Here is an 18776-nt window from a genome sequence, read left to right as displayed (position 1 = left end):
GATCTTTCTGATAAGACTTACTTAGTTTTAACCTATCTTTCTCCTATAAAAATTGCCTAGGGGAGGAAACTGCATTCACCTGTTATGGGGTCAGTTACCTGTTATTAGTTGATCCATAATCCTGGTGCCAGAATAATTGATTTGCCCAATTTTTGTGGCATAAACACTTCGACTTAACCCAGGTACCCCGTACCATCTAAGTGGTTCAAACCAGTATAAAGACATAAACCCCCATGTGTAATATAAGGCAGTAACCGGTGGCAACAAATAAGATGCTTGCATTTAAACAGGTACATTCTATCTGCTGATTGGTTGCTATGGTTAACTGCCCCTGGGCAAACTTAGTGCCTTTTATTACATAACCCCAGACCGAAGCATGGGGGGTAAATGACCATACTTTTTTGTTTTTCTATCCCTGTATCTGTAGAGTTGATGAAAGGCTCAGGCAGGAGAGTTGCTGCTAAGGTTTATACCACAAAGCCAAGGGGAGGGCGGCTGAACTTGATTAATCCAAGTGTAATCCTGCTGAGTGCTTGAGAGATGTATACAATGATAGAGGATTGGCAGCGAGTGTGTGTGTTTGTAGTGCAGGCAGTCTCTTGGCTTTTCTATTAATAGTGTCTGACTCACCGGCCTGTCTGTAAAGTGCACCCAGCAACAGGCTCGGCTCTCCTACCCACCCCTCCGCCCCAGGAGCAGCCTTTGTTTTCTTTCAAGAATCTTTTAATAACCACGTAAGTGGCCTGCAGCCTGCCATGTCCGTGCTGCGCTGGAACAGTAGCACAAATTCATGAACTCTTTCCCTTCACCCCCATTTATATGGGGGTCACATCCTTTGTCTCCTTGCATTGTTTGTACCCCCTTTTGTCACCTATTCTTGATGGTATATAAATAGCACCGTGTCTCCACATCCTTGTCAACAGCTGCTGGAGACTGCTCGTATAATCCGCTCATAAAGCCTGCCGATAAATGAAAGGAACCTATTCTGCCTGAAATCCTAGATTAGTGCACGGCCCAACTCTCTTATTCACCGTGAGGTCAAAATAATGTCATTTATTCTTCAAACATTTCACGTTTGTGCTTGTAATCTGGGCACTGTTTCATGGGCTGGGGAATGCACCGAATCCACTATTTTGGATTTGGCTGAACCCCCGAATCCTTCACGAAAGATTAGACCGAATCTGAATCCTAATTTGCATATGCAAATTAGGAGTGGGAAGGGGAAAACGTTTTTACTTCCTTGTTTTTTGTGATAAAAAGTCGCGCGATTTCCCTCCCCGTTCATAATTTGCATATGCAAATTAGGATTTGGTTCAGCCGGGCGGAGGGATTCGGTCAAATCCTGCTGAAAAAGGACGAATCCCAAATCGAATCCTGGATTCGGTGCATCCTTACTTAAAGGGGTAACTATTGCAAAAAATGCTTCAGCATACTGAAATAAGAAACTTTTTAAATACAATCAATTAAAAATTCTGTACTGTTTCGGAAATAAGTTTGTTCCTCTCTCAGCATCTGTTTCTCTTCATTCTGTCTTCATGCAGCATTTGGGTATAAGATAATCATTGACCGTTAGATCCAATATATTCTAGAGCTCACTCTATTAAAATCCCCAGACATCACGTCTCTCTACATGCAGAATTTGTGCAAAAGGCAGATCGTTTTTTTAGATTTTGTTCGTCCTGGAATTCGTTATTTGAGTGAGCTCTGACACCCAAACTCCTGCATGAAGACAGAATGAAGAGAAACAGATGCCGAGAGCGACAGTAAAGATAAATGTCATTATTTCCAAAACGGTAAAGAATTTTTAATTGATTATATTTAGAAAGTTTCAGTATGCTGAAGCTTGTATTAAATGTTCTTTTTTGCAATAGTTCCCCTTTAAAGAGACACTATAACGGTGTGGTTGTTAAGTTTTCAGTTTTATATTTTCCCATTCACCTAACAGAATGTAAATATTCGCAGGAATATTCAAGAACTTCCTCCCTTAGACCTCCTATTGTGTTACTTTTATGTTATAAAAGGTGTGGCCTTACACTACAAGGTTATGACATGGTTTTGGAAAATAGAAGGCAATTATTTCCCCTCTGCTATGCAAAGACCATAAAACACTAGGGGGCACATTTACAAAGCTCGAGTGAAGGATTCGAATTAAAAAAACTTCGAATTTCGAAGTGTTTTTTTGGCTACTTCGACCATCGAATGGGCTACTTCGACCTTCGACTACGACTTCGACTTCGAATCGAACGATTTGAACTAAAAATCGTTTGATAGTCGAAGTACTGTCTCTTTAAGAAAAACTTCGACCCCCTAGTTCGGCAGCTAAAAGCTACCGAACTCAATGTTAGCCTATGGGGAAGGTCCCCATAGGCTTGCCTGAGTTTTTTTGATCGAAGGATATTTCTTCGATCGTTGGATTAAAATCCTTCGAATCGTTCGATTCGAAGGATTTAATCGTTCGATCGAACGAATAATCCTTCGATCGTAGGATTTGCGCTAAATCGTTCGACTTCGATATTCGAAGTCGAACGATTTTAGTTCCTAGTCGAATATCGAGGGTTAATTAACCCTAGATATTCGACCCTTCATACATCTGCCCCTAGAAGTAACAATTCTGCCTACAAAGAGGCACAGCCAGTATATAACAATGTGCTGCCTTCTCAGTTTAAGTTTAAGACTTCATGGTTTATTTTTTAATCTGAGGAATTGGTATAATTATATACAGTTAGGTCCATAAATCTTTGGACAGAGAAGCAAAGAAGCAGCCGAATGAATTCTGAGCTGTTCAGAGACTTTTTTTCTGCTCAAATCCAGCTGAAAAAATTGATTGGGAGGCGTTTCATAATACAGATGGATAATGACCCAAAACATAGAGCCAAAGCAACCCAGGAGTTTATTAAAGCAAAGAAGTGGAATATTCTTGAATGGCCAAGTCAGTCACCTGATCTGAACCCAATTGAGCTGCATTTCACTTGTTGAAGACTAAACTTTGGACAGAAAGGCCCACAAACAAACAGCGGCTGCAGTAAAGACCTGGCAGAGCATTAAACAGGAGCAAACCCAGAATCTGGTGATGTCCATGAGTTCAAGACTTCAGGCTGCCATTGCCAGCAAAGGGGTTTTCAACCAAGTATTAGAAATGAACATTTTATTTTCAGTTTTATTAATGTGTCCAATTACTTTTGGGCCCCCAAAATGAAGTGATTGTGTTAAAAAAAGGCTTTAGTTCCTCACATTTTTATGCCATCTTTATGTTCAACCCGCTGAATTAAAGCTGAAAGTCTGCAGTTCAACTGCTGTTTCATTTAAAATTCCTTGTGGTAATGTACAGAACCAGAACCAGAATTAGAAAAAAGTTGTCTCTGTCCAAAGATTTATTGGCCTAACTGTATAATATATTAAGCTGGCCATAGATGTTGAGGTTTTTACAAGATCCGATCCTCATCGTGAGACCACGATTTTCTCGGAACGATCGTACGTTCATACGAATTAACTAAAAAGACCAATTTGGCAGGAAAATAAAGGGGAGCTGCCTGCTTGACCCTGCAAACATAGATAGATTACACTGATTTTTTGACCTGGCAGATCAATTTCATGACAGATGTCGGCCGAAAAATCGTAAGATGTACGATCGTTCGAATACCACTAACCGCACGATAATTTCGGAGGATTGGTCGGACTTCCCTAAAATCGGTCGTTCGGCAAGAAGAATCGTCATGTCTATGGGGAGCTTTAGTGTGAAAGATGCTGGGTGCCTAGAGCCAAAATAGTTTAATCCATACAATGAAGGTGGTCCTCATCTGGAAAAGGCCCCAAGCAGGAGCCGAAACGTTGGTGTAATTTTGTGTATATCATTTATTCAGCTAGGCAGGCTCACTGAATATTTGAGTATATGGACCTAAATTGACAAATGCTGCCAAAATTCTTAGTTTTCTCTAAGTAAAGTCCATGGGAAGAATATTGTATTTTCCCATGTCGATATGTGGACATCTGCATGAAGTAGACACTCCGCAACCCTTCTAAATGTCCTGAAATCCCATCCATTGAGGACATTTAGGAGGACAATGACATACCTCCCAACATTTTGTAAGTAAAAAGAGGGACAAAATGTTTTTTTCACACGTATCGCAACAAAATGTTTTGACCATGCCCCTTTCTGTGGCCACACCTCCTAATTACCATGTTCATTTTACAAAATTTGGCAGGTTATGGAAGTTTGAAAATATTCCTCCTTATCTAAACTGTTTTTTTGTGTCTCAAAATTGTTACAAAGTATCTTATTTGCACCTGTTGGCTGTTCTGGGCTCTCTGCCAAAAGCCAATTAAGTTTTTTCTGGCTGTTCAGTGCAGAGAAAATAGGGACATTTCAGTACAAATGAGGGACTGCGGGTTGAGCTGTCAAAAGAGGGACTGTCCCTCCAAAAAAGGGACAATTGGGAGGTATGCAATGACCCTTTTCCCAAATCACTTCTCAGATTGTAGCTTTTCTCTTCGCTTGTTTGGAATGTCGTCTGCCCCTACTCAATGGTTATCTCTTTCATGGCACGTCATCTTTGCTTTAAACAGGAGCCTTCACAGCAACTCATCCTGGGCTGAACTCTTCCATTTTCCAAGCAGGGGGGGAGGCTTTGATCTGGATCAGGGTTGGTCATAGTTTAACTTCTGCTCATTGAACAGCAGTGCTCCTCTGACAGTTCAGGTGGGTATGTGAAGCCCCAGAAGCTGTTTCCGTACAGGTAGAGGTTTAGTCAAAGAAGGTCAACTCCTCGTTTATTCCTTACACGTCTTTCCAGTTGCATCTCCCATGGATAGAGAAGATCTGTTATGCTTTTTCCTTTAACCTCCATGTTTGTTGCACAATGTATTGGCTCTTATCCTTTAAAATTATATTGAATTATTATTTTCTGCCATTTGTTTTTAGCAGGTTGGCCTTTAGGGTGCTGGCACCTTATAGCTGTGCTTTACATGCCCAGATCTAAATGCAGACTTCATTTAAAGGAAAACTCTCGGAAACTCTCTAACTCTGGTTTGTGTGTTGTGCTGCTGCAGGGGTTGTAGAGGGGGATCTGTCGGCAGTGGAGGCATACAAGACATCAGGAGGAGACATTGCACGGCAGTTATCTGCTGATGAAGTTCGACTCTTGAACCGCCCGTCAGCCTTTGATGTGGGTTATACCCTGGTGCATCTGTCTATTCGCTTCCAGAGACAAGACATGCTGGCAATACTCCTTACTGAGGTGAGCACCCTCCACACTTGCTGCTTAACAGAAAAGATCTTAAAATAACAAAGCTATTGCAAAATCAGCCCAATATGTCTTTGTATAATTTTGTTAGGCGAGTTATTCTCATTCCTTACAATAGAATTTTCTTTTTTAAAGGAAAAGTAAACCCTAAAAATAAATATAGCTAAAAATACCATATTTTATATACTGAACTTATTGCACGAGGCTAAAGTTTCAGCTTGTCAATAGCAGCAATGATCCAGGACTTTAAACTTGGCACAGGGTGTCACCATCTTGGAAAGTGTCTCCCACACTTCTATCTGTTACAGTTAAGAGTTATAGTATTTCTGGTCAGGTGATCTCTGAGGCAGCACAGAGACCACCACTAAATGGTGGTTCAAGGTAAGGGCATTACGTTACTTAAATATTTATTCCAATTTGGTAAGATTCTTTAATATGCAACTTTATTTGATATAAACTGTTGCTTAAAGGGATCCTGTCATCGGAAAACATGTTTTTTTCAAAACGCATCAGTTAATAGTGCTGCTCCAGCAGAATTCTGCACTGAAATCCATTTCTCAAAAGAGCAAACAGATTTTTTTGTATTCAGTTTTGAAATCTGACATGGGGTTAGACATTTTGTCAATTTCCCAGCTGCCCCTGGTCATGTGATTTGTGCCTACACTTTAGGAGAGAAATGCTTTCTGGCAGGCTGCTGTTTTTCCTTCTCAATGTAACTGAATGTGTCTCAGTGGGACATGGGTTTTTACTATTGAGTGTTGTTCTTAGATCTACCAGGCAGCTGTTATCTTGTGTTAGGGAGCTTTTATCTGGTTACCTTCCCATTGTTCTTTTGTTTGGCTGCTGGGGGGGAAAAGGGAGGGGGTGATATCACTCCAACTTGCAGTACAGCAGTAAAGAGTGATTGAAGTTTATCAGAGCACAAAGTCACATGACTTGGGGCAGCTGGAAAATTGACAATATGTCTAGCCCCATGTCAGATTTAAAAATTGAATATAAAAAAATCTGTTTGCTCTTTTGAGAAATGGATTTCAGTGCAGAATTCTGCTGGAGCAGCACTATTAACTGATGTGTTTTGGAAAAAAAAATTTTTCCCATGACAGTATCCCTTTAAGTATTCATTTTGGGAGGATACTTTGCCTTTTAGTAAGTAAGCAGTTTTGCTTGAAAACTCTAGGTTGCTCAGCATGCAGCCAAGTGCATCCCGGCCATGGTGTGCCCAGAGCTCACTGAGCAAATCAGGAGGGAAATTGCTGCTTCCGTGCACCAACGAAAAGGGGACTTTGCCTGTTACTTCTTGACAGACCTGGTAACATTCACATTGCCTGCAGGTATGTAACTGCTCGCTTAGCTGGCACCAGACTCTAGATAAATATCAGTATGTTTTGGTTGGAAAGACGAGGAAAGGATCAGGTTGTTCAAAGAGATACTGAGCAATTTATATTAATATATATATATATATATATATAGAGATAGAGATAGAGATATATATATATAATATTATACATTGTATTTTAAAAATTTTCCCTGCTGCAGTGGCCCTCCTGCTTTGTACAGCCCTAGTATCATGCTGTGAGGCTGCAAGGATCTGAAAAACTGGAGCATCAATTTTAACTGGATTATTAGTCTTCGGCGAATATTCGTCGCCCAAGTGACATCTCCTCTTCTTCGGGGCAACTAATCTCCCTGAAACTGCTTGTGTGCCCTGACCCGAACAGGTCTCCCAATTGTAAACCCCCCCCCCCCCCCAAAGACAGTAGCCCTGACGATGGCTCCACTGTATATGTCACCTTTATGTCAGGATGAAGGAGATCTATGCAAAGTTTCAAAAGACTAATAATCCAGTTAAAATTGATGCTCCAGATTAGTCGCCAAAGCGACAAATCTCCTCTTCATCGGGGCGACTAATCTCCCCGAATCTGCTTGTGTGCCCTGACCTATAGGGGCCTAAACTGATGCAAAGAGATAGAGGCTTGCTCAGGTTTTTGCATAGTGGGCAAGACCTTAGATTTCTGGTGGTAACCTTGGCATTTGTAGCAGCTGAAAACACTTAGGGGATTATTTATCAAAATCTGAATGTATCTCATTATTTTCTGAAATATACTTCAACCAAATCCAAATGGGTTATATTTATCAATTAAATTTCTTAAAAATTCCAGTGCGGGGAAAAAAATCTTGAAAATCGTACAAAAATTCATACGAATTTTTTAGATTTTCATCCCGAAAGCTCTGATTTTTTTCGAGATATTGCCCGAAATCCACAAAATCTTTTTTTGCCCGAAACTCATCGCAGATCAGGATATCTTCGGGAATTCTCCCATTGATTTGTATACAATACAACCTCAGCAGGTCTGAGATGCCAGCTTTTCGGATACTGACTTTTTCCATCCTCTGGATATAATAAATCATGAAAAATCTGAGTTTTTTTTCACTAAAAATTCTGATTTTATAGTAAAAAAAACTGTAATTTTTTTTGTGTTTTTGGCATTAGTCTAGCACCTGTAGGTTAGTACAAAATATATAATCTCCGCTTCTAACCCTGACTGACCGGCTGTCTGGAACCCCACTGTCCCTGTGGGGACTGTGTTGTGCAGTGACCAGAATGGGAGCTATGTATAGAGCTGAATGTACTTGCCCTGCCACAAAGTGACCCATGCTTCTCTCTGTAGATATTGAAGATTTGCCTCCCACAGTTCAGGAGAAGTTGTTTGATGAAGTTCTGGATCGGGATGTGCAGAAAGGTGATTGATTGTCAGATGAACATGACAAGTAAAGCACAAATCTGTTGTATTACATGTTGCACTGACTTTATATCTATTTGTGTTTTTCTTTAATTGCACCAAGCAGAGTTGGAGGAGGAATCTCCTATAATAAACTGGTCGCTGGAGTTGGGGACTCGCCTAGACAGCAGACTTTATGCACTTTGGAATCGCACTGCGGGCGACTGCCTGCTGGACTCAGTACTACAAGCTACATGGGGCATTTATGATAAAGACTCGGTGCTAAGGAAGGCTTTGCATGACAGCCTCCGTGATTGCTCTCACTGGTAAGTGCCGCACCACTGTCTTCTGGTATAAGGGTGGATGGTGGTCTCCTAGTAGGGCCATCGAGTAACCATGACTTGGAGTCTATTTTTAGTTAGTTTTGAGGCCTCTGTAACTAGGGTTGCCACCTTTTCTGAAAAATTTTACCAGCCGGTGGGGGGCGGGAACAAAAGGGGGCGGTCTGTGATGCAAAAAGGGGCAGGGCCACGCACCATGACACACAAGGGGCGTAGCAACACTCGCGATGGCCAGGAGGCTTAAAAAAAAAAGTTCTGAGCGAATTTGGGGCGGGCCAAGGGATTTATACATTACTACATTGCCGGTAAATTTGTAATACCGGCCCGGCCTTGGCAGGTGTTTTACCGGCCGGGTGGCAACCCTAGCTGTAACACTATAACTGGCACTCAGTGGGAGGAAGTCAGAGCAACCATTAGAAACCAACAGAGACAAAGAGCAAAAATTCAGTGTGCCAGGTCATGGGAAAAATGTTTATTTCCAATATGAATATGATTTTTTTTTTTTATATATTTTTAATTTTGAAATCTGACATGCTTTGGGTTACACTCCTCTGTGAGAGAGGAACAGTGGCAGGAGGACTGGGCTTTCATATTGTCTGTTTCCCAGGTGCCCCAAGTCAAGTGACTTGTGCTCTGATAGACTTCAGTCACTTTTTAGGGTCAGGCCACACAGGGCATTTTGGGGAGATTTGGTCGCCTGGCGACTAATCGCCTCCTTTTTGCGGTGACCAATCTCCCCAAACGCTTCCCTGTTCCTGCGATGTCTAAAATGAAAAAACGCTGGCGTTAATCACACACGGCGATTCGTTTTCAACCTTCGGGCGACTTCGGAAATCGAATTGCAGCGTGTGATTAGCGCCAGCGGTTTTTTAATTTTAGCCTGCGCAGGAACAGGGAAGGTGTTTGGGGCGATTGGTCACTGCAAAAACTAGGCGATTAGTTGCCAGGCGACCAAATCTCCCCAAAACGCCCTGTGTGGCCTGACCCTAAAAAGTGACTGAAGTCTATCAAAACACAAGTCATTTGACTTGGGGCACCTGGGAAACAGACAATATGAAAGCCCAGTCCTCCTGCCACTGTTCCTCTCTCACAGAGGAGTGTACGTAACCCAAAGCTCTGGGAATATGCCTAGCCCCATGTCAGATTTCAAAACTAAAAATATAAAAAAAAAATCTGTTTGCTCTTTTGAGAAATGGATTTCAGTGCAGAATTTTGCTGGAGCAGCATTATTAACTGATTCATATTGGAAATAAACATTTTTCCCATGACAGTATTCCGACCAAAAAACCCTGTGTGGACTTACCCTTAGGGCAGAGACGTGAGGCAACTTCGGGTGACTTTGGAAAACGAAGCGATCCGAGTTCTAGCCGGCAGGAAGGCAGTTAGGGGAGATTAGTCGCCCATAGAAGAGCAGATTTGTCAATGGGCAACTAATCTCCCCGAATCTGACTTTGTGTCTCTGCCCTTACTGCTGTACTGCAAGTTGGTGTGATATCACCCCCCTACCAACAGCCTAACAGAACAATAGGAACGGCTCCCTCGTAGAGTGAATTATTTGCAGTGTAAACAGTGTAATTTAGAAATAAAATCTTCATCATAAAAATCATCACCGAATCCCTTTAACTCTTTGCCTGCTACTGCTGCCTGATTGGTCTGTGCAGATCTCCTTGTTATCACTCACTCAGTCTGTTGGCTGTTTCTCCAATGCAGGTTTTACAGTCGCTGGAAGGAATGGGAGTCCTGGTATTCCCAGAGCTTTGGGTTACACTTCTCTCTCAGAGAGGAACAATGGCAGGAGGACTGGGCTTTCATTCTGTCACTCGCCAGCCAGGTAAGAATGGGAAATTGTGTACAATTAAATCCCTGCTTTCGTTAAAACTGGGGCTATAAAAACATCTTGACTTTATTAAAGGGGTGGTTCACATTTTAAATACATTTTTGGTATGTTTTAGAAGGTTAATTCCAAGCAAATTTTCAGTTGGCCCTCTTTTCTTATTTGCCGCCTTCTTCTGACTTTCTAGCTTTCAAATGGGGGTCTCTGACCCCATCTAAAACATAGACTCTGTAAGGCTACACATTTATGGTTATTGCTACTTATTATTGTTCCTTTTTCTATTCAGGCCTCTCCTATTCATATTCCAGTCTCTTATTCAAACCAAACTGTGGTTGGACCATAACAACCAGATTGCCGAAATTTCACACTGTAGAGCTGCTGAATAAATCGCTAAATAACTTGGCAGGAGGCAAGATGACTCCTGTTCAAGGTGTAAATCTCCCAGGGCCAATTTTATCCATATGGCCTGGTTCTGTCCCCTATACAAGAATTTTGGATTAAAATAATGTAAACTCAAGCACAAGAACTGGACACACCACAGATAGTGGACCCAGCAGTCTATCTGTTAGGAGTAATAGACGGGGTACCACCTACTAATGCAGCTACAGTTCGATTATGAACTCTCACATTCTACGCCAAAAAAACAGTGCATCGTGCCCCACCCTAACTTTCTGGAGACGCCTGGTAGATGGAGCTCTTCCCTTTATAAAGCTAACATATGAGACAAGGGGAGCTTATGACAACTTTGACAAATTTGGGGGGACTGGTGTGACCAAGACTTGGCTATAATGTAATTAGCCCTTTTAAGAGTGATGGAGCCTATTCTGTAAACTATTTATATCTACAGACAGAATGTCAACTGCCATATCTAACAACAAAATTCTTTTACTTGTACAAGCCAGTACCGAACTTGAGACCAACTACATGTTGCACTACGAGATACTGTGTTGCAATTGTTTGTTTTGTGTTTGTTGTTGTTAAATCAATAAAAAAATCTAAATAACTGAATGCTAATTTGACGTTTTTTGTCTTTATCCCGTAGCCTGGCGCAAGCTTGGAACAAACACACATCTTTGTCCTTGCGCACATTCTCCGTCGACCGATTATAGTATATGGAGTGAAATATTACAAAAGCTTCCGTGGGGAAACCTTGGGATACACTCGCTTTCAAGGTAAATAATTGCGCTACCCATGCACCCAAAATTTTGTGCTTGTGGTATTCTCAAAATCGGTTTCCTCTTTACTAGCACATGGGTGTACTAATTTTTTTTATGCACAATCATAGGAGAAATGCATGCTTTATATAATATATTATGTACGGATTCGGTTCGGGATTTGGCCTTTTTCAGCAGGATTCGGCTGAATCCTTTTACCCAGCCGAGCCGAATCCTAATTTGCATATACAAATTAGGGGTAGGGAGCGAAATAGCTTGACTTTTTGTCACAAAACATGGAAGTTAAAAGTGTTTTCCCCTTCACACTCCTTATTTGCAAATGCAAATTCCGTTTCAGTTCGGTGTTCTGCAGAATCTTTTGCGAAGGATTTGGGGGTTCAGCCGAATCCAAAAGTGGGGTAGCACCTTCAATGGTATAAGAGCCCCCTAAATCTTCATATCCTTGGAAATTTTTTCAAGCCCCCCCCCCCCCCCCCCCCCCGCTCCTGTCACTACAGACTTTTAGGGGCAAAATTATCAAAATGTGAGAATTGAACTCGCCAAAGATGAAACGGATAAAACCATGTTTTATTCATTCCTATGGGATTTTTAAAAGCAGATTTATCAAATGGTGAATTCAATTAAAATATAAGATTCTAAAAATCCCATAGGAATGAATAGAACATGGGGAGCTCTATTCTCACATTTTGATAAATCTGCCCCTTACTGTGTGTATCCCCAGTTGGCGCTCTGAGCATGTGCAGGGCCAGTGACGCTATGACTAACCCGTCACTTTATCCAGCTCCTAGTAATGCCACTTTTCCAGAGCTGAGATGCATCAAATTAGGATTTTGTTCAGTCTCCAGTATATATAAACAAAAAAAAAAAAAAAGAAGCACTTGTGGTATGATCTGTTACTAAATGTTGCTTGGCCTTCCTTTTTTTTCTAGGGGTGTACTTACCACTATTGTGGGAACAGAGTTTTTGTTGGAAAAGCCCCATCGCCTTGGGCTACACCAGGGGTCACTTCTCTGCCTTGGTGGCCATGGAGAATGATGGCTTTGACAATCGGGGGGCTGGTGCCAACTTAAACACAGATGATGATGTTACAGTTACCTTCCTGCCTCTGGTAGATAGTGAGCGGAAGCTGCTGCACGTCCATTTTCTGTCAGCCCAAGAGGTATGAGCTTCCTTTTTCATTTATATCTGTCACCCTCCAAAAATATATTGCCACCTGGTACTGGGGGTTTTTATTTTAGACTCTCCACACCCTAATAATATCTCAATGTCATTAGCAAAGGTGGATCTTGGCCATTTTCTAATTCCCCATTATCCTCTGCCACCTGCTCTGGTTGTGCTTCACAGAGGCTTTAACTGAACTTGTTTCCTAAACCTACAACATATTTTAAAGCCTAACTAAATAAGGAGTCTAGAAATGTTGTACATGATGTTTTGTGCTTCTGTACCAGACTAAGGCAACCACAGCCCTTTAGCAGTAAAGATCTGTGTCTCCAAAGATGCCCCAGTAGCTCCCCATCTTCTTTTCTGTTGATTCACTGCACATGCTCTGTGCTGCTGTCACTTACTGAGCTTAGGGACCCACTCACAATATACAGTACACATAGAATAGAAATGTCACAATATAAGGCTGATTAGTAATTAATACACATAATTACTACATGGCAGCACAGAAACCAGTGCAATTAGCATCAGAATTGAATAATCAGCAAACCTGTAGCATCAGCTTATATTACAGCCAGGGAAGCTCATTTTCTGCTGGATAATTAGTGACGAGCCCTAAGCTTAGCTTCTCAACAGCCAATCAGAGCCCACTGAGCATGTGAGTGTCACAGACACTTTCCAAGATGGTGACCCCCTGTGACAAGTTTGAAGTCCTGGATCATTGCTGCTATTGACAAGCTGAAACTTTAGCCTCGTGCAATAAGTTCACTATATAAAATATGCCATTTTTAGTCACATTCATTTTTAGGGTTTAGTTCTCCGTTAAATAACTGGGCCTACTATATGTTCCAGTAGGTCTAGTGCTTGCAGGGGAACATTTTTAGCCCCAAAACTCTAGTAGCAATGGCATATTTTAGCTGTGGTGAAACACCATGTGTGGCACTTTTTATTGATAAAGCTCCTTTTATTTTCTCCATGACATTCATTTATATGCACAGTTGCAGCCACACACCCCAACCATGTTCCTGTAGCCACTACACCCCTATAAGCTCCTTGGCCACAGTGTGCTGTAGCGGACATTTATATGCACTGTGGTTGATATAATCTCTCTCTTCAGGCAGCTATGTTAGGATTACAGTATGAAGGGAAGTTGACCTTCGTTAATGATAATTACAGAACAAATAAACTTCCTTCAGGGTCTATCTATCATCTATCTATATGTATCTATCATCTATATATCTGTCTCTCTATTTCTGTATCTATCTATCTCTCTCTCATCTATCTATCTGTCTCTGTTTTGCTATCTCTCTCTCATCTGTCTAATCTATCTATCTGATTTATCTCTGTGATCTATCTGTCTCTCTGTTTTGCTATCTCTCTCTCTCTCCTCTATCTATTTCTGTGTATCTCTATATATATCTCTCTCTCTCTCTCATTTATCTCTCTCTCTCTCTCTCTGATCTGTCTCTCTCATCTATCATCTAAATGTCTCAATACACTTTGTTTAAATGGTGCCAAACCCACAATTTGTGTTTGTTCTCAGAATTCTCTATCGGTATAAGCTCTCCTTGTACAAGGTATATGACTAAAAGCAGTTTTGCTTGCTTGACTTTAGTTTAGCCTTGTGATTCATCTGATGATATCTGTTTAGCCTTTTCTATGTAATAGTCCAATAAATGCACCTATTGATTTCTGCATTTCTTCCCATTTGTCTGTTTAAGGACACTAAGTCCTGAAAAGGAATATGGCTGACTGTACATGCCCAGAGATTCAGCCACGTTATAACAGTAATGATTCAGGCCTCCCACAGCAGCTCCCCATCTTGGGTCTTGTTAGGCACATGCTCAGTGAGCTCTGTGCTGCTATTGAGAAGCTAAACTTCGGGGTCATTGGAAAATCATCAAAACAATAGCAGAAAGTGAGGTTTCATCTGTCATGGAAGCTGATGCTTTAGGCCTGGTTATTATTTTGGTTTCTGAGTTGTCCTTTAATGAGAATCTAATTACTAATACGCCTTGTATTATGATTTTTATATTGTATATACACATTATATTGTGAGTGGGTCCCTAAGCTCAGGAAGTGACAGCAGCACAGAACATTTGCTTGGAATGATCAGGAAAAAAGATGTGGATCTGCTGAGGCTTCTTTAGAGGTGCAGATCTTCCCTGCTAAAATAACTGTTACCAGAACAGCAAGAACAGAACGTGTAGCAATTCTATGCTATCCTTTGAGCTTCCCCTTTAAGGCTTCTCTGTGAGCAAATCTTGTAAATGTAAGCCCTCCAAGCAGCATTGGAAGGAATTAGTCTCTGATCCCCTTCCTTTAATTCTCCAACTCCTGAATATTTCCATTTGGTTTCATAAAGGGCTTGGAAATGCAGAGCATTTACCTTCAGCAAATTTGATCAAGGCAAGATGATCTGGGAAGGTAGAGAATGGGTGCTAGAGAATCTAATTACCGTATATACTCGAGTATAAGCCGAGTTTTTCAGTCCCCAAAGTATGCTGAAAACCTCTACCTCGGCTTATACTCGGGACAAGCGCAAAAACGGTCGCCGGCGTCTAAGAATAGTCGCCGACGTCCAACAATAGTCTCCAAGAATATTCGCCGGCCTCCAAGAATGGTCGCCGGCATCCAAAAACGAGATGCCGGCACCTCCAATGGGAGCAGAAACCCTCAATTTTTTGATTGAAACTTACCAGAAGCTGCTGCATTTCTCACCCTAGGCTTATACTCGAGTCAATAAGCTTTCCCAGTTTTTGGAGGTAAAATTAGGTACCTCGGCTTATACTCGAGTATATACGGTACTAATAATTACTTGAAAGAGCGGTATGTTGCAAAGGTGCGTTGGGGTGCAAAATGAGGCATTGGAGGGGTGTGTGTTATGGACTATCTGTCTGCTGATATGTTACTATACAATTACGCAGGACATAGCCCAGTGATCTCATTGGTGGTGGAAGGAACAAGCAAGTTCTACTTATGTTTCTCTCTCTTTATCCAACTCCATAGCTTGGCAACGAGGACCAGCAAGAGAAGCTCCTACGTGAATGGATGGACTGTTGTGTTACAGAGGGTGGTGTTTTGGTAGCCATGCAAAAGAGCTCCCGGCGCCGCAACCATCCTCTGGTGACCCAGATGGTGGAAAAGTGGTTGGATGGCTATCGTCAGATACGCCCATGTACAGCACTGTCCGACGGAGAGGAAGACGAGGACGACGAGGATGAGTGAGAGAAGACTTGGGAGTACTCGGAATCCAGACACAATTTGCTCTGTCACAACTTGGACCTGAGTTCAAGGGACCCTTCCTGAACTGCCTGGGACCTGCTGCTGCAGGTGGATGAGGCTTTGGCCTGCCCAGTTCCAGTGGAAGAAGCACCTGTAGTAGCTCCAAGTGAAACATCCTTTTATCATAAATCTTATATTTTGTTTTTTTTTTATTTTGTTTTCATCCCCTCTCCTCCTACTATGGGTTGCAAATCTCTGTGTATAATGCATGTTTTCTGCAACAGGGATGAGAAACATATACGGCAACACCCTATGTTGAGGCCACTAATGCTCTGGGCTGGTCACTTCCTGCTTTGTGCCTACTTCCTGAAGGCTCCTTTTATTGCAAAGTTCTATGTAGTTTCCCTTTCCCTGAGCCTTTTGTGCAATGAAACCTTGGCATTACTTGACAGACCCCAGGCTGTGTGTGTGGCACCATCACAGATGGCTTTGTGGCTGTCAAGCAATTATTGAGTTTAGAAAGTTCTCATTTCCAGTTCACAATGTTATTTCCATTAAAATGACACACTTCTATAAAGAGCTGAGAGAAATGTCAGGCTGGATACAAAGGTTTGTGTTTTTCTGTGCCCTCAGTTCGGGCTCCATTTTCACTTTTCTTTGTTTACACCAGGGATCCGGCAACCTGCTGCAAGTTGCAGTTTGACAGGTTGTTTGCTCTCTGCATGACTGAAAACTTTATATATTTTTGTTCAGAAACACTTCTCACTGCAACTCTGCAGGAATTCGGTTCTAAAGCGATTGTGTGCAGTTTTGCCGGCTTGAACTTGATTGCAAAAATGACACAAATACATAGTCTTGCTGTGAAACCACCTCCTGCTGCGGTGATCCTTGTGTCACTACTCCTTTATTTCTCCAGGGGAAATGTCTACCTTTAACAACAAAACAGTAACACACGCGAAACCCTTCCTCCAGTTATAAGAATATCCTATAGAAATAACTGCACTTTAATAAATCCAATATGGTGTAATAGACGCCCCCCATTTTACTTCTTAGATGTGTTGATTCAATATTCTTTTCAATGGTGTGGTAACAAGGAATTTGATCCTGCAGGTGCCCCCAACAGTGTGAGTTTTAAGTGGTTCAGTGTTGGAGCCAATGACTATCCTATGCATTCTCATCACTCTCAGGGTAACACACAAAAGCCAAGCATTATTGAATAGCCTTGATTCCCACTGGTGCTCCGTCACTATCAACCGTCAGAGTAAGTCCGGATATAAAATATGGGAGTCAAAGGCCGGGAGCAGAAGAACCGCTAATCAGTGTTTATTGTGCATCCATGTGACGTGTTTCGGACGACAAGGGCACTTTTTCAAGTGGGTAAAAATCACAAAAATGGCAATGTTTTAAAGAACCACACTGGAAATCCCACCCCTTAATTAGAGTAGTGAATCAAAGTTAACCGTTAACAATAAATCACAAGTAACCTTTGACAGTGTGAGTTATAGTTCAGAAAAGTCCAAAGAATCCTTAAGCGTTCATATTATCTTAAGGATGGTAAACGGTACACTCCAAGTCCATCCGTTGTGCCAATACTTGTGTGTTAGTGAATATAAAATCACTCTGGGGAAATCCCAGTTATGGGGTGAAAACAAACTACAGATAAATAAGGATTAAAACAGTAGAATAGTTACATGAAGGAACTGCTCATTCAAAGAGTCTACCTACAGGGTCGCTTGATGCAACTGCCCAATTGGTTTATATTGCTAAAAATTGCTCACATTTAAGGTGGCCAGACACCGGAAGATAAATTGGCCGATATCGGTTTTTTAGACCAATTTGGCAATTTATCTGCCCATGTATGGGGGCTTCCGATGAGTCTTAGCGATCGATATCGTGGCCAGATACGGTTTAATTTTTTTTAAAATTCGGCCTAGGGTCAAATGTTCGGATTACCCCGATATAGCCCTGCCTTTGGTGGGCATATTGGTGAAAGATCTGCTCGTTTGCTGATGTCGCCAGACAAAGAGATCTCTTCATGTATGGCCAGCTTGAGTCTTACCATTAGACATTTTCTGGAGCCGATGCTCGCAGTATGTAATCTAAATCAGGGCAGAGTCAATATCTGTGGAGGAAGAGGATACATGTATGAGCAATATTACTATAGAAAGGGAGATAAGCTCCAATAGTCATTCATGCCCAAGAGGGCCAACGTATTCATTCTTTTGATCCAGTAAACCGCCCGCTGTCCAAGAGACTTTTTTTTTATATATATATATATATATATATATATATATATATATATATATATATATATATATATATATATATATATATATATATATCTCCTCGTTTGGAATGGACCATCTTTTCAAGTACCAGCCATCTAAGATGGTGGGATGGATAACTTTGTTACCCTTCATGATCAAGGAACAACAGATACAGCTTAGACATGGAAAGGTTCCTTTCTTAGTTGTTCCCATTGATCTGGTAGCTTTATTGATACAATCAGAGGGGCAAAGTATGTCTCACAAGGATCGACCTTTGGTATAACTGAAGAAGGGTGCTTGTTTGTAAAGGTACCCATTTTTTTTTTGCACTTTAGGAGAGAAATGCTTTCTGGCAGGCTGCTGTTTTTCCTTCTCAATGTAACTGAATGTGTCTCAGGGGGACATGGGTTTTTACTATTGAGTGTTGTTCTTAGATCTACCAGGCAGCTGTTATTGCCTTCTTTTTGTGGTATAGATGTATAAAAGGCTTTGTATTCTACATATATACATATCTATCTATCTACCAAAAATCCAAAGAACAGACGGCACTTCTGTAAGGTGGGTTTTATTGGAGGTCCTGCTGGGAAAAACCCTATCTATCTATCTATCTATCTATCTATCTATCTATCTATCTATCTATCTATATCTCTCCTTGTGGTAGTATAGTATCTTGTAGATCACTAGTATCCGTTAGCCATGTGGGTTTTAGCACAATCGGTTGTAAGTACTGGTAAACAAATCCGATACCCTATGCATTCTCAGTAGACATGGGGCTGCCCAAACCAGTGCCATAATCAATATAATTAATTTAAT

The 18776-nt window shown here is 41.4% G+C and overlaps 1 protein-coding gene across 1 annotated transcript in view; it reads left to right on the top strand.

The window, feature by feature from the left end:
- The window catches only part of zranb1.S (zinc finger RANBP2-type containing 1 S homeolog), a 50176-nt gene extending 33440 nt beyond the window's left edge, over positions 1 to 16736 (top strand). The window contains 8 exon segments of the mRNA NM_001091229.1: positions 5047 to 5234; positions 6418 to 6571; positions 7910 to 7981; positions 8088 to 8286; positions 10012 to 10132; positions 11178 to 11307; positions 12240 to 12469; positions 15481 to 16736. Of these exon segments, the coding sequence (NP_001084698.1) occupies positions 5047 to 5234; positions 6418 to 6571; positions 7910 to 7981; positions 8088 to 8286; positions 10012 to 10132; positions 11178 to 11307; positions 12240 to 12469; positions 15481 to 15699 (1313 nt within the window). The 3' untranslated portion in view covers positions 15700 to 16736.
- Positions 16737 to 18776: the final 2040 nt, after the last annotated feature.

This window comes from Xenopus laevis, chromosome 7S (genome assembly GCF_017654675.1).
Source record: "Xenopus laevis strain J_2021 chromosome 7S, Xenopus_laevis_v10.1, whole genome shotgun sequence".
In the NCBI taxonomy this organism is placed as follows: Eukaryota; Metazoa; Chordata; class Amphibia; order Anura; family Pipidae; genus Xenopus; species Xenopus laevis.
This window is presented reverse-complemented; position numbering and strand designations above follow the sequence as displayed.